Source organism: Conger conger, chromosome 7 (genome assembly GCF_963514075.1).
Source record: "Conger conger chromosome 7, fConCon1.1, whole genome shotgun sequence".
NCBI lineage: Eukaryota > Metazoa > Chordata > Actinopteri > Anguilliformes > Congridae > Conger > Conger conger.
This window is the reverse complement of record NC_083766.1, coordinates 31,995,341-32,010,635: the sequence shown is the minus strand read 5'-3', so window position 1 is coordinate 32,010,635 and position 15,295 is coordinate 31,995,341. Positions and strand designations below refer to the sequence as shown.

The 15,295-nt window shown below is 42.8% G+C and overlaps 1 protein-coding gene across 2 annotated transcripts in view; it reads left to right on the top strand.

Annotated features, from left to right (window-relative positions):
- The window catches only part of LOC133132771 (membrane-associated phosphatidylinositol transfer protein 3-like), a 110,384-nt gene that overhangs the window by 61,784 nt on the left and 33,305 nt on the right, over positions 1-15,295 (top strand). Inside the window, exons 4-5 of one of the 2 annotated variants that reach the window (XM_061248474.1) lie at positions 5,063-5,133; positions 5,575-5,792. In XM_061248474.1, coding sequence (XP_061104458.1) covers positions 5,063-5,133; positions 5,575-5,792 — 289 coding nt within the window. Of the gene's footprint in view, positions 1-5,062; positions 5,134-5,571; positions 5,793-15,295 lie in introns of both variants that reach the window. The other variant, XM_061248473.1, reaches the window with a different exon arrangement.

Here is a 15,295-nt window from a genome sequence, read left to right as displayed (position 1 = left end):
ACAGCCGGCTGGCTGGCTGGCTGGCTGCTCACAGTGTGAAAGATGCCACTGCTGTTCTGCATCTTGCTGAATTGATGGAGGATATTGCAGCAATGTGATGTGACTGGAAAATATTTTTAAAAGATGGGGTAAAATAATCTCCCTACATAGCAGTTTTGATTTCTTAACCACTTGTTAAACCATCAATACTTGTATGAGACTGTAGAGTATCTCAAGGTCAAAGCTTTTGTATGACATCAAAACCATACCAAATGTCAATCTTTCCAAGCATGGCTGAGAATGGATGCTGTTTCACTTTAAAATAGCACTTAAGAGAACATTTTAGAAATACATATTATTTTTGTCATCTTAAATAATTCATTTTCGGGACTAATGCAGTGAATGAATTAATGATACAAATGGGTGAACAAAATGCAATGCTAAAATGATAGTGCCACAGAACTGGATACACTTAGGGCATTTAGACATTTAACTGTATATTTTAGAGCCGAGTTCAAGTTTATTCAGTTGTGAGATGGTAATATTATGAATTTGCAGTTGATGTCATTTAAATATTCGGGTAACAGTCTGCTGTAGGCAGTGAAATTGTGCATCATCAATCAAAAGTATGTGTTACTCAAAGCAAAACAGGAATATCAATGTTACACCCACAGTTAGGAAACAGAAGAAGGGAGGGACTGAACCAATCACAGAACTTCATACATCCATTATCTAACCTGCTTATTCCTGGCATGGACACAGGAGCCCTGTTATACGGGAGTCCTGCTACCTTGGGCAAAAGGACAACCTGGGCAGGTTTCCATTCCATCTCAGGGCACATACACTATTCTCTCACACACTCATACCTATGGGCCATTTACAGTCTCTGATTCGCCTAACTTGGGCATTTTTGAGCTGTGGGAGGAAACCGGAGCACCCGGAGGAAACCCACGCAGAAATGGGGAGAAAAGGCAAACTCCACACAGAGAGGCCCCTGGTCGAGATTCAAACCAGTATGTTGCTGTGCATATATGCTTACATACTGCATATGCACTTAGCAGACACTTTTATCGAGACGGATTGATGCAACATAGATATCCTTGATGCTGAGGATATGCCTGTTAAGGAAGCCACATGCAACACTTCTAAGGACCACCCTGTAGTAAAATATAATAAGATCGAGACATATTTTCCTGAGATCTGCCAATTCATTTCTGTCCTCTGTGCGGTCAAAATGAGTTTCAGGAACCATATATTTTACTCTGCTGAAGCCTACAGTACAAGGGGCATTCAATAAAACTTAATAAATATATATTTTTTATAATATTTTCACTGCGACATGTATTTGTTTTTTTTTTAAATGTTCTGATGGCAGGATATGGAAGCATATAACTTAGTCATTGTTTTATTTGAAATTCAATGTGCTGTAGTACAGAGCCAAAACAAGAAAAAATGTGTCACTGTCCAAATATTTACAGACTGCAATGTAGATTCTTCCTCAAATCATACATTCTATCACTGAATCATACAATATACAGATTCAGAGTGGTATAAAGGAACTTGCATACTGTACCGTCAGTGTTTCATGCATCTGTAATGAATGAGCCATGTAACAAAAATGTATGTATTTAAAAACAGCATATTCAATTTCCTGAAAAGTTGCCTTCATGGCACCAGTGATAAGTGGGTTTAATTTGAGACAGGAGAGTGAAAGTGATGATATTGCAAGGTCATGAAAGCAGGTGTGTATTCATGACTAGATAATAATGTACAGATGGAAAATTATGCAAAACTGAAAAAAAAAAATTAACTGTACCAACCTTACATCGCAAGTGGCCTGTTAACGAAGAGGAATCGCACCCGCACACTGTTGCTGCTCCCCAGTGACATTGCACACCGAAACCCACAGCCATTGTTAGGTGAAGCCCTGCCAAAACGCCATGTTGCACAGTTTCAGTTGCGTGTAATAAAGCGTGTTTCTCAATGGGGACTAATGGTGGTGGGGCGTGACTCTTTTCCATTATCAGTTATGTTACGTCCACGCCCCTGAGACTCCTGCCACTGCGTTCACGTCTCTGTGGCACAGATCGTTGGCACAGCGAAGGCTGTGGTGAAGCCATGGATGTGGCCCGCAGCACCAGCCCCAGCACGCGATTGACCGCCTGCTCGTTTTCATTAGCGGCAATGGGCAGGCAGCAGCCCAGAGCATCAGAGCTGCTTGTGTGATGCTGTTATGGATTGACACTCGGTTCAGATGAGCCTAAGGCAAAATAAGACAGACTTTGATTCCTCTCATGATGCAAGATGCTGTACCCAACTAACCCCCACCTCTTTGTGTAAACCTCCTTAGTCATGTAAGCTGCTGCATCATTATATTACATTTTAGGGCTTTTGCACAAAGTCATGTTCACACTGTAGAAGGCAAGCAAGCAACTGTTTTGTTTTGCCTATCTTTTTGATTCTGTTTTATTCTGATGAACTACTGACAGTGAACATCCTGTTCGACTGAGCAGCACTCTTGTCGAGCAGCAATTATCAGGCTGCTCCTGCTCGTTTTAGTGGGCAGAAGTACAGCTTTAGTATAGAGGAGGCACTTTGGTAGCCTCTCAAGCCCCTATTGTTCATGTTTTGGGCAGATATGATAATGGCTGATGAGACCGGTAGAGTGTGAGATGGTTCAGGCAGAGGGGCAGCTCCCCAGTATATGGGATAGCCTGTAAACAGGGCGAACAGCACAGTTGTAGGGGCCAGCTGGTGAAAAATATATTGTATAGTGTAGATAGACTGTAGAAGCTGAAGTGTGTCTGACAATGGCAATAGTGGATAGTAGGATACATTGATAGTGAGACAGACAGATAGGGAGACAGGTGTGACAGATAGATGGTGAGATGGGTAGACAAGGCAGTGAAACAGGTTGGAAGTAAGACAGGCAGACTATGAGACAAAAAGGTCAAACAGTGAGATGGGTCAAAATGTGAGACAGGTTATCAAGTTGGGTCAGGCAGTATGACTGGTTTATAGTGAGTTGGGTCAGGCAGTGTGACAGGTTTATAGTGAGTTGGGTCAGGCAGTATGACAGGTTTATAGTGAGTTGGGTCAGGCAGTGTGACAGGTTTATAGTGAGTTGGGTCAGGCAGTGTGACAGGTTTAGAGTGAGTTGGGTCAGGCAGTGTGACAGGTTTATAGTGAGTTGGGTCAGGCAGTGTGACAGGTTTATAGTGAGTTGGGTTAGACACTGTGACAGGTTTATAGTGAGTTGGGTCAGGCAGAGTGACAGGTTTATAGTGAGTTGGGTCAGGCAGTGTGACAGGTTTATAGTGAGTTGGGTCAGACAGTGTGACAGGTTTATAGTGAGTTGGGTCAGGCAGTGTGACAGGTTTATAGTGAGTTGGGTTAGGCACTGTGACAGGTTTATCGTGAGTTGGGTCAGGCAGTGTGACAGGTTTATAGTGAGTTGGGTCAGGCAGTGTGACAGGTTTATAGTGAGTTGGGTCAGGCAGTGTGACAGGTTTATAGTGAGTTGGGTCAGGCAGTGTGACAGGTTTATAGTGAGTTGGGTTAGGCACTGTGACAGGTTTATCGTGAGTTGGGTCAGGCAGTGTGACAGGTTTATAGTGAGTTGGGTCAGGCAGTGTGACAGGTTTATAGTGAGTTGGGTCAGGCAGTGTGACAGGTTTATAGTGAGTTGGGTCAGGCAGTGTGACAGGTTTATAGTGAGTTGGGTCAGGCAGAGTGACAGGTCTATAGTGAGTTGGGTTAGGCAGGGATGTAGCTGGACAAACTGCACAAAAACCTATGCTCATGTAAAATTATGTAAAACACTGAAATTCTAAAAGACATTATCTATTAAGTGATTATGAATGATTTATATGGCTATTTAGCTAAATATGTAATTAGGAGAAATCCACAAATCACATTTAATTTATTTATAAGGCCATAACTTCAACCAAGGAACAGCCTTTATATAGTATTCACTAAAATTGTAACTGGATTGTGGCATGATGGATGGCAAGGCATCAATCTGTTTTTCAACACATAGACATTCTGTTTCAACCAAAATGAGGCATTTAAGGGCTCTGCTTTTAGCTAAAGTTGAATACATCTCCTGTATCTGTTTGTGATCTGCCCTAAACAAATGGGGCTAATACCTTATTTAATTTAGAGGAAAACAAAGATTACCTATCTTCCTATCTCAGACAAATAATTTGTCTTCCTTACCATTCAGTGTAGACCTTATCATTCCACTATGAACTGATATAATGCTTTGTGTAATAATGTGTGTTTGTCATGTTGCGTCAGCGGCAGACATAGCACATCACATGCCTATGCACGATTATTGATGTAAGCATTTACAAATGTCTAAGTAGGGAGTGTAAAGGTTATGCTTATGCAGTCATACAGTATACATAGCTATTTTGAAGGACCATTCATTGAAAGCATGACACTGTTTTCTTTCTTTTGTGGTAAAACGGACTGGCACACACTGCTGTGCATGTAAAATGAGTCCTGCATTGGAGTTGTAAAAAAGGTGTCTGAATTATAGAGCGGTTGATGCAGAGGGTGAAGCTCAGGAGAAGATGACAGTGCGGGCAGTGGATTCTGGGACAGCAGGGAATTTGGCCTGGGGGCTGTGCCATATTTAATCACAGTGGAGCTGCTGACAGCCTGGTCAGGTCGACGTCACTCCTCCTGCCTCCTGACTCATAATCCCGTCAAATTGGATTGACAAATACAGTAGATGTGTGTCAGATATCAGGGCCTGTATGAAATATTATACTTTATTAATGACATGTGCACAAGAATCCTTTCTTTCTGGTCTCTTGTTCGGACTTTGCCAGCCCCAATGATCCCAAACTGACCCCTATTACATTTGAAACACAACTGATTGAATTTGGTCCATAAACTAAGGAATTTATTTTATTTCTCAAGGAGATGGCATTCACCTAAACAGTTGCCAGTATACAAAAACAGCTAAGTATGGTAAAATACAAAAAAAAAAGGATAATTAATAGGTACATGATTAATATTCTCTCTCCTTGTCTACCCCTCTCTCTCTCTCTCTCTCTCTCTCTCTCTCTCACAGAGAGCCTGTACCGTCTGTCTCGCCCTCGCTGTCCCCCACAGAGCAGTATAGATGGGCTGGAGGATATGGAGGTAGGTCTCCAATGCGTCTCTATCATCTGTCTCAATCACCGGGCAGTCACAGTGGCCAGAATGGTCATTTTCAATGCCCATCCCACCTAACTAACATTCTCTCTCTGCCTTAGAGTAAGGCAACAGTAGACGTACACTTATTTAGTGTATTTAGTGTATGTAGACGTATTTTCCACTTTTTTAATTTTGTGTCTCTTCTTACATTATGTGATCATTACATGTACATTATAGAGAGACATCTGCCATGTATGTCTGCCTGCCTTGAGAAGGACCACAGTGGAACAAAATTTCATAAGTTCATTGTGATGTGGTTGATTCTTTTAAAATAAAGTCTTTATACACATGTGAATGTCGTGATGATGATATTTTAATTGTAAAAAAAAAAAAAAAAAGAATCCATCACTCGCCCGCACGTCACGGTCTTCCCCCTCCCCCCAGAAGAAGTGTAAGACGCACCTGTTGGTTCTGGTGGTCCACGGAGGCAACATCCTGGACACGGGTGGCGGGGACCCGGGGGCGAAGGCGGGCGACGTGGCGACGCTGGCGTCCGTGCTGGAGAAGGTGGCGCAGGCCCACTTCCAGGCCGCCGCCGATCACGTGACCATCAAGCTGGTTCCCTGCCCCGCCGTGTGTGCCGAGGCCTTCTCCCTCGTCTCTAAGTGAGTGGGGCCGCCACGTGGGACGGGCGCTGAGCACCCTCTTTTTCTTACATTACCTGCGCTGTTTGTTGTATTTTACAAGACGCTGCTGAAAAAAACAGCACCAGCTTGCTTTTTAAACAGCTGGTAGCTGGTTGACCGGCTACTAGGTCAGCTTATGACCAGCTTGACCAGCTCAATTTTCATGCTAGTCAAACAGGCTTATCTGTTTGATAGCTGTGTCTGGTGAAGAGCTTTGCTGGTTGAAATTGTGTTTGCACCATTAACACGTGTCTGGGAGCATTTAATTCAGTGTGCAGCATCATTAATGTACTTTATAACCCTGACACCTCGGAATTTTCTTCAGGCGTGCACCCACTGATGTTCTATTTACAGCGTATTTATTTTTTTCATAAAAAGGAGAGCAGCCAGTCTGCCCTCCTTTGGTATTTGTTCACTGTGTTCAGAGAGAATAAAGCAGAGATAGAGCTGGGATCATAGTGCAGAATGGGCCATGGCAGGGATCAAGCCTCAAGCCACATGGATGGATTTTGGACATGGCTTGAGCGCTGGCCACCTGATGGACTACACCACATCCACACAGTGATAACTTTATTAGGTAGACCTGTACAACAGCTTATTGATTCAATTATTTAATCAGCCAATCATGTGGAAGCGACTGCATTAAAAATGCAGACGTGGTCAAGAGGTTCAGCTTTTTTTTAGATCAGAATGGGGAAAAAATGTGATCAAATGTGATCAAAGTGACTTTAGAATGATTGTTGATGCCAGACAGGGTCGTTTGAGCGTCTCAGGAACTGCTGATCTCCTGGGATAGTTTCCTGAGAGTCTCTAGAGTTTGAGAGGATGATACGAAAAACAAGAAACATCCAGTGAGCAGCAGTTCTGTGGGCAGAAATGCGTTGTTAATGAGAGAGGTCAGAGGAGAAGGGCCAGACTGGCCAAAGCAGACAAGAAGGTGACAGTAACACAAATAACCACACATTTGTATACAGAAGAGCATCTCTGAACACACAACATGTCAAACCTCTAAGTGGATAGGCTACAGCAGCAGAAGACTTAATAAGTCTAAAAAATAAGTCTAGTACAAACCTAATAAAGTGTTCACTGAGTGTATATTACCTGTGGCAGTGTATTTAAAATGTATATACAAATAATTATTTAATAAGTAATATACAAAATCTTATTGTGTCTTTTCTTTGTGTTTTTATACCTATAAAGCAAGCTACTACACATCTGCCATTTTGATTCTAGTTTCTTGTTATGTTCAAATCAGCAAGTATTTTCTATTTTGATTCAAGAAACATTGTAGAGTATTTTTACTTAACCTTGTGCACAGATAGGGTGGTAGAAAAAATGGAGGGGCAAAGTGGAAACATGAGCATATGGTACTCAGCGGAAAGGTCAAACCAAAAACATGATTAAAGGCTATCAAAAGTCAGGTTGGTTTAATGCGTGTGTTCAGAAATAGATTTTTGAGACAGGGATGGAGAGGTTCACCTTGAAGGTTTATCTTGTAGCGTGTGATCCACTGCTCGAGTTTTTGCCTTTGTTTACCTGGTCTTTGAGTAAAATGCTGCTCTTACCAAACAATTGTTACATCTTTAGAGGCTGTTCATCAGGTCAGTGAAGCTTTATTTGACAGTGTAAGGACATTCTTGGGAGTTTTCCAGAGGTGCTCAAGGGCTGCTGTATTGATCAGTTAAGCCCTGAGTAACGAGGAAGACCAGCAGAGCCTGTGGCTCTTCAGGTCCAGGACTGCAGACTACTAGTTTAATCAGGCATTTTATATGATATATACTGATTATACAGTCATTGCACTGCTTCTTCTTTTTTTTGCAATCAGGTAACTCAAGTTAACAACTGCGTAATCAACTACTTCCACAGAGCAACCCCCTTTTGTGATTTGTGGAATATTAAACTCCACCTTTACAGATGGTGCTCTTTGGGAGGCCTTCAACACATCTCCCTGGTGGTTGGAACAGAAATTAATAAGGATTCAAGTGTAATCAATTAATTATTCTACATCTCTGAAGTCATGGCAGCTTTAACGAAGAGCTGACTAACCACAAATACCAGGATCTCCAGGATCTGGATTGAGCTTCGACCGCTGGTTTAATCACTTAATCGTCATACTGCTGCAGTGCAGGGCCCTTTCATGTTTCAGCCCTGCCAGAGATTAGAGCATTTCACACAGACTGAAGATGGCTGCTCTGGAGAGAGGGGGGGGGAGAGGGAGGAACGTCAAAGCACAAGCAGCTAGCTCCAGGCTGCAGGTGCTACATGGTAGCAGGGCTGGTATTAGCGATACTAACGGGCATGGCTTTAGAGAGCTACAGGAGTGGTCAGCAGGCAATAGAGCTAATATATGAATACAGGGTAATGAGAGACAGGGGTTTGTGTTTAGATGGTATCAGGCAGTCATCTTCAATGATCCCCACCAAATCATATCCATAGACCAAAGTATAAAAGGTTCTCTTTAATTCACGTAGCTGCTGGTCTTCAGGCCAAATGCTTGAAACGGTGTGCGACAAGCAGGTTAATTGCATTTGCGGCTGCTGTTTGTGATATTGTCAATATCAAAGAGACGCAATGAGTGCAATTGTACAACAAAAACAGCTACACAAAGGCCTGTGTTGAAAGACTATCAATGCTGTCCCCGAACAAGAGAAAGACTGCACTCCCCGAGTCTATCTGTGGGGAGTCTCAGTGCTAAGCCTCATTCATTTATGCAGCAAACTCTGCTTGTGAGAGATTGCAATGTACTACCCGACAGCAATGCAGCTAAACTGATTACACTGTTGTCTCAGCATAAACAGGTCTTTTCTGTGTTCCACTGGTGACAGGGGAGACTTTAGCTCCTGACATCTTCAAGAATTGTGACAGAGTAAAATATTAAGTGAATTTTTCTCTGATGGAATACATGTGATCCCAGCAACTAAGCACCTGTCAGACTGCCATTGGTCCCTGCTGTTGGCATGGCAGCATTTTGCAAAGTGACACTTCATTGGTCCACTAACAGACCATTCACCAACTGTTTTGAATTCTCTTAACTGCGGAGGCTCATCTCAACTGCCTTGACTCAACTGTTTGCTTGTAGCTACTGACTCACAAAATGCTGACATCCGTCTGACAGCTGTGCTAATGGATGACTGCTGGTAGGCCATTGTACTCACTAGCTGGGATCCCTATTGTACTCATATGTGTTAGAGTTGAATTAACACGGCATATTGTACTGCAAAACCATTTACATTCATATGAGTACAATGCAAAACCACGGCACACCTCCTGCAATCAAGATGAAAATTACATCATGAATGTGGCTGCTAAGGTTCCACTCCTGTCGTGTGAATGTCCATGCCAGATAAGTACTTTTCCCCTAGTATGTGCTTCCAGGCTTAGAATATGAATATGATAAACACATCAATATGATAGTGCCTTGCTGAAAAGAAAGCGTGTCGCATTGAATTCTGAATTAAGTGAATCCTGGTTTGAGAATTGCACGCTTTTTATCTCCTTTTATAGAGCCTTAGCTTTAGGGGTGTGCGGAAATGCCACTTTTTGTATCTGTATCTGTATTTGGTCAACTGATGAGATTGTATTTGTATTTAGATCGAAACTGGAGTGGACATGGTTTACACCACACTTTGTCTTCCTTTCAATCATCTTCCATACCGTCGTAATTTATGCTTCAGTTACTGGTGATATTTAAACACAGCACATGGGTGCTTATTTATTTAGCCATACCTATCTGCGTTGAACTAGTTCAATGCTATTGTAGCTAAAGCACCAATTGAGAGAGCTGTTGTGTGCTAAATACAAAATGAAATGGAATAATGCTCTGCCTTATCGGGCATGTAACACATGCACTTTAAAACACAAAATTATGTTAATTTGTGTGCCACTGACATTTTCTGTCCTTTTGTGACTTGTGGAATATTAAACTCAACCTCTACAGATAGTGCTCTTTTTAATGCCACTCTCGCCCAGCACTGGGACGCCTTCAACGTCTCCCTGGGGGTTGGAACAGAAATTTAATAAGGATTCAAGTGTAATCAATTAATTATTCTACATCTCTGAAGTCATGACAGCTTCATGAAAAAAACGGATTCATTAATCAGTTTCATTTTCTAATTCTATTTGAGTGGTTTGTTCCATTTCTCATTTTCATGGGAAAAATAATAACAAGGTCTGAGGCTTTGGCTTGGGCGTGAGATTTGCGGTCGGCACAATTGAAGTTCGATTGCAGCAGCGTTATTTATGAATCTGCTTTTCCTCGATTACATCTGATAGGTTGCGGCTGTTCCGCTCATCAGAGGCTCTCAGGGTTTCGGTATAAACCTTTGGATCAGTATGTAGTTAAGAGGCTTCAGAGCCTTTTTCCATTTAAATAGCCTCATTTCAGTCAGAGACCTGAGGGCAAATGGAACCAGTAGGTCCCATGAGTCTGGCAGGCTGGAGCTGCTGATTCATGGTTCAGTGTCGGAGTAAAAAGTACCAGCAGGGATAGCAGCACATTCAAAAGTAATATATAGTAATATGTTTCATATCTTCTTCTTTTATCATATCTTTTTTTGTTTTTTTTTAAGCGGGGATATTAAACTTCGGTCCTGGACGGTGGCAGTTTTTTTTTTTTTGCAGTACTTGGCATGTTTCAGTACTTAAGTGCTTCTGTTTAGTCATTAATTGGCTAAAGAGTCCATACACCTCGTCTCTCAGACCTGAATTAGCCTAGCCATTAAAGCCGCAGATTATGGGGCCCTTAGAGATTAGGGCTCAGCATTTTTCATTTTACATCATCGTCAGTGCTGCCTTGGGCATGCTCATGCTGTATCTGGTCACAAATGCATACATTTACATATATTAACATACCAAACCCAACAATTGATCTTTTGTTTTATACTTTCACATGAGAACATGTATCATTTTTGCCGGTCCACCTAATGTACAGTATTCCTTTGCATTATTATATCATGGTTTAATACAAATTAAAGTTCCACACGCATTTGTATACTCTTCTTGGTGTTAGTATCTAAATCACCCACAAAACGTTCACAAAGAGCAGTGACATGTTTTTTTAAAAGTCTCTAACCCTGCCTCCAGAGCCTAATTCCCCACCCCCTTTGCCTCCTGTGGTCAGCTCTCTATGTTAACATTTAGCAACAACATCCGATAATTACACAAAAACATACATCAGTTTACGTGGGAAATTTTACAAACAGCTCGGGAAAACAGCAGTTAGAGCCTAAAATATGCATGTTTCTACCAAAATTGCAATTTGAGCTCCAGGATGATATGAAAAGCTTAAAAACACATAAAATATGGTATACATTTCTTTTGAAGTGGTCTTTCAGGCTTCATATTGTTTTGTATCTTTTGTTTTCACTGGCCAGCTTGGAGGGCTAAATTTATCTGTGCTGGCTGACTTGCGAGTGGCGTCAGTGAGAGTCAGAGGCCATGGGCATGAATGCAGATAGATATGAGCACCATCGCCTGCACCACATGGTGTGTGCCTGCATCACTGTGAGTGTCCTTTACACAGCCTGGTGTGTGCCTGTATCACTGTGAGTGTCCTTTACACAGTCTGGTGTGTGCCTGCATCACTGTGAGTGTCCTTTACACAGCCTGGTGTGTGCCTGCATCACTGTGAGTGTCCTTTACACAGCCTGGTGTGTGCCTGCATCACTGTGAGTGTCCTTTACACAGCCTGGTGTGTGCCTGCATCACTGTGAGTGTCCTTTACACAGCCTGGTGTGTGCCTGTATCACTGTGAGTGTCCTTTACACAGTCTGGTGTGTGCCTGCATCACTGTGAGAGCATCCTTTACACAGCCTGGTGTGTGCCTGTATCACTGCGAGTGTCCTTTACACAGTCTGGTGTGTGCCTGTATCACTGTGAGTGTCCTTTACACAGTCTGGTGTGTGCCTGCATCACTGTGAGTGTCCTTTACACAGCCTGGTGTGTGCCTGTATCACTGTGAGTGTCCTTTACACAGCCTGGTGTGAGCCTGTATCACTGTGAGTGTCCTTTACACAGCCTGGTGTGTGCCTGTATCACTGTGAGTGTCCTTTACACAGCCTGGTGTGTGCCTGTATCACTGTGAGTGAGCTTTACACAGCCTGGTGTGTGCCTGCATCACTGTGAGTGTCCTTTACACAGTCTGGTGTGTGCCTGTATCACTGTGAGTGTCCTTTACACAGCCTGGTGTGTGCCTGTATCACTGTGAGAGCATCCTTTACACAGCCTGGTGTGTGCCTGTATCACTGTGAGTGTCCTTTACACAGCCTGGTGTGTGCCTGTATCACTGTGAGAGCATCCTTTACACAGCCTGGTGTGTGCCTGCATCACTGTGAGTGTCCTTTACACAGCCTGGTGTGTGCCTGCATCACTGTGAGTGTCCTTTACACAGCCTGGTGTGTGCCTGTATCACTGTGAGTGTCCTTTACACAGCCTGGTGTGTGCCTGCATCACTGTGAGTGTCCTTTACACAGCCTGGTGTGTGCCTGTATCACTGTGAGTGTCCTTTACACAGCCTGGTGTGTGCCTGTATCACTGTGAGTGTCCTTTACACAGTCTGGTGTGTGCCTGCATCACTGTGAGTGAGCTTTACACAGCCTGGTGTGTGCCTGTATCACTGTGAGAGCATCCTTTACACAGCCTGGTGTGTGCCTGTATCGCTGTAAAAGCCGCTTGATGGAAAAGGAAATCTAGAACATCTCATTATGGCAACCTGGATAACCTACGGGTGCCAAAACGTACACAGTATTTATTCAACTTCATCAAAGCAAAAATGTACTACTTGTGGATTGATTTGACATTGAATGTTTTACTGTATACACACCTCAAATTTCATCCTCTACACACACACACACACACACACACTATATATCCATGCATACACAGAAAAACACAGAAATACACAAAACTCTTGCCTGTCAGGATGCAGATAGATGAACACGATAGCAAAACTGCTGATGTTTTTTTGCATGCCAGTATAAACCAAAACAGCAAAAACATAACTACTAACAAGGGTCTGGGGTGCTGGTTAAGGGCTGTGTGGTGAATTTATCGAACAACACAGTGGAGAGTGAAACAGACGAGCTTCTCGATTAAGTTAAGAGTTCTCCTATGAGGTGAGACCTTGATCAATTCTGTGCAGTGGACATAAGTGAAAGGTTTTTGGTGTGCACTTTTCTGTGTTTTTCTGTCTGGCTGAGGTTTGGACGGATGCCGTGTGGCACTCCGGGCTCATTAAGAACCTAGTTTTCGGAACAGCGGGAAGATTAAAGTCGCTTCCGCCCGAGTCTTTGTCTGGAGGTCCACGTTAATGAGAAGACTTAGACTTAGACTCTAAGAAAAGCCCCGGAAACAAAATGCAGGGAGAAGGGTTTAGCCTTCATACCAATTAGCAAGCAGCAACCAAAAGTTTCCCAACTTATTTTTCTAACATATTGATTTTCAGAGTTTCTGCAGATGTAATATCCTGATACAATTATAGATTTCTCAAAGTTTCAATCAGTTATTGCTGCACAAATCAGAGTGCTGGTGTTCTGTATCCTTATGTCCTTATATGCCTCCTGCCCCAGATGTCCTTTCATGGTTTCCAGGCAAATGGAGACCGAGCTACTTGGCTAGTGCCTTTCAGCATTTTGCATATTGGTATTTTGGTCAAGACAACTCACATATTTGGATTAACATTTGAATGAATATGGACGTATGTTCCTTACATTTACAATTATGATAGAAAGAGTGTTTTATATGTGCTTTGAAGTAATAGATACATTCTTTGTTCCTTCATCTCTCTCTTTTTCCCCAAATCACTCTCACTCACTCCACCACTCTCTAGTGCTCTTTACTTCCTCTCTTGGGCAGAGTGATGGAGGTGCGTTGGCGGTGGAGAAGGGGCCAGGGCTGAGATGTGTGTTGGTATAGTTCTGATTGCAGTGACGCACACAGCCTCAGGAAGCCTTAAACAAACCCCAGCCCACCTTCAGCCTACAGAAACCATACACCTGCAGGCCTTTCACACCTTTCTCCTTGAAATTCAGTGAGCTTAAGGAAGGGAGAGGAGGCTCAAGGTCTAGGGCAGATTTGAATTCCTAAGGCGTGTCTGTCTAGTTGAAAATTTCAGTTAAGACCTATCGCTTCAAGGGCAGTTTAGTTTATAATTCCAACAGATGACAAAGTGAAACGAGACAAAAACATAACATTTGACACCCACGTGAACATCACAGCTTTGTGTTCATCGGAGAAAATAATCTTAGCCTATTGTATAACACCAGCGGTGAACAATAAAATCAATAAATTCTGAAAAAGCACATTTCAGCAAATATATATAAAGGACAAATAAACAACCAACTGTAATTTCAAGATACACTGCCCTCCAAAAGGGAAAGAGTGAAATTATTTTTGCTATATACTTTTGGATTAAGACATTTGTCAGAAGATGAATATCAGATGAAAGTACAGAAAACTTTCATTACATGGTACTTATGTGTGCATATGCGTTACCGTTTTATAGAAACTGCAGCCGCGTTTCTATAAATTGGGCGTTTCAGTCCTGTCTCCTCTTCAGCAAGTGAAAGGCATGCTGGATTGGGTTTAAATCTGGTGACTCAGTAAAAAGCCTACTTACCCATTTTGGTGCAAGCTAGGACTGCTGGACCTGCCCTGCTAGAGAATTATTGTCTATGTTCACTGCAATATGAAAACAAAAAAAACAATGAGACCATAAATTTATTTTTTCACATTGTGAAATCGTGCCAGCTGCAATGCTTATTTTAGGTTTTATGTATCCGTCTCCCCTCTGAGCTCAGTTGTATGGGAGTTTGCTGTAAGTAAATAAATAAACGTGTTTGCTATCGACGTGAGCGCGGGCACCAGCTGTGTACAAGGAGAAAAGAGCATATCATGTGCGGGCGCTGATGGCTAAATAAATAAATAAGTGAATGAATGGGCTGACAGATGAAAAGAGACCTGGTTGTTTCAGGGAGCTCTTTGAACCCGCTCCTGTTGCGTGTGCTTAATTGGGCCGGTTCCCGCTGCCCCCGGGCTTGTTACAGTAATGGCTCTTACCGGTGCCAGCCGGACCCTTCCTGTAAAAACAAACCCCCTCAGCCCTGTGTTACCCTGTGCTTGCCCCGAGGGTGAGTTGGGGGACCGTTTACTGGCACCCATTTGTGGGAGGGAATGCTGCTCATGTTTGATGTTGTTCCCGAACACGTTCTACGACAGGCTGTTGTATGGAGGACACCACCGGCAATACATTGTATTAACTCTATTTCACAGCCTTCATAAAGCAATACACTTGCATATGAGGGATTGTGATACATTGATAATATACTTTTGTTGTATATTTGATTCTCTCTCCGTCACTTGAAAGATGCTTGTTAGAGTCAGAGACCCGGGGCAAAGTGCTCTTTTTTCTTCGACAGTAAAGCAGACTTTGGGTTGAACCAGACCTCCACCTGCATGTCCACTCAATTTCAGCACCAGCCTCTCTG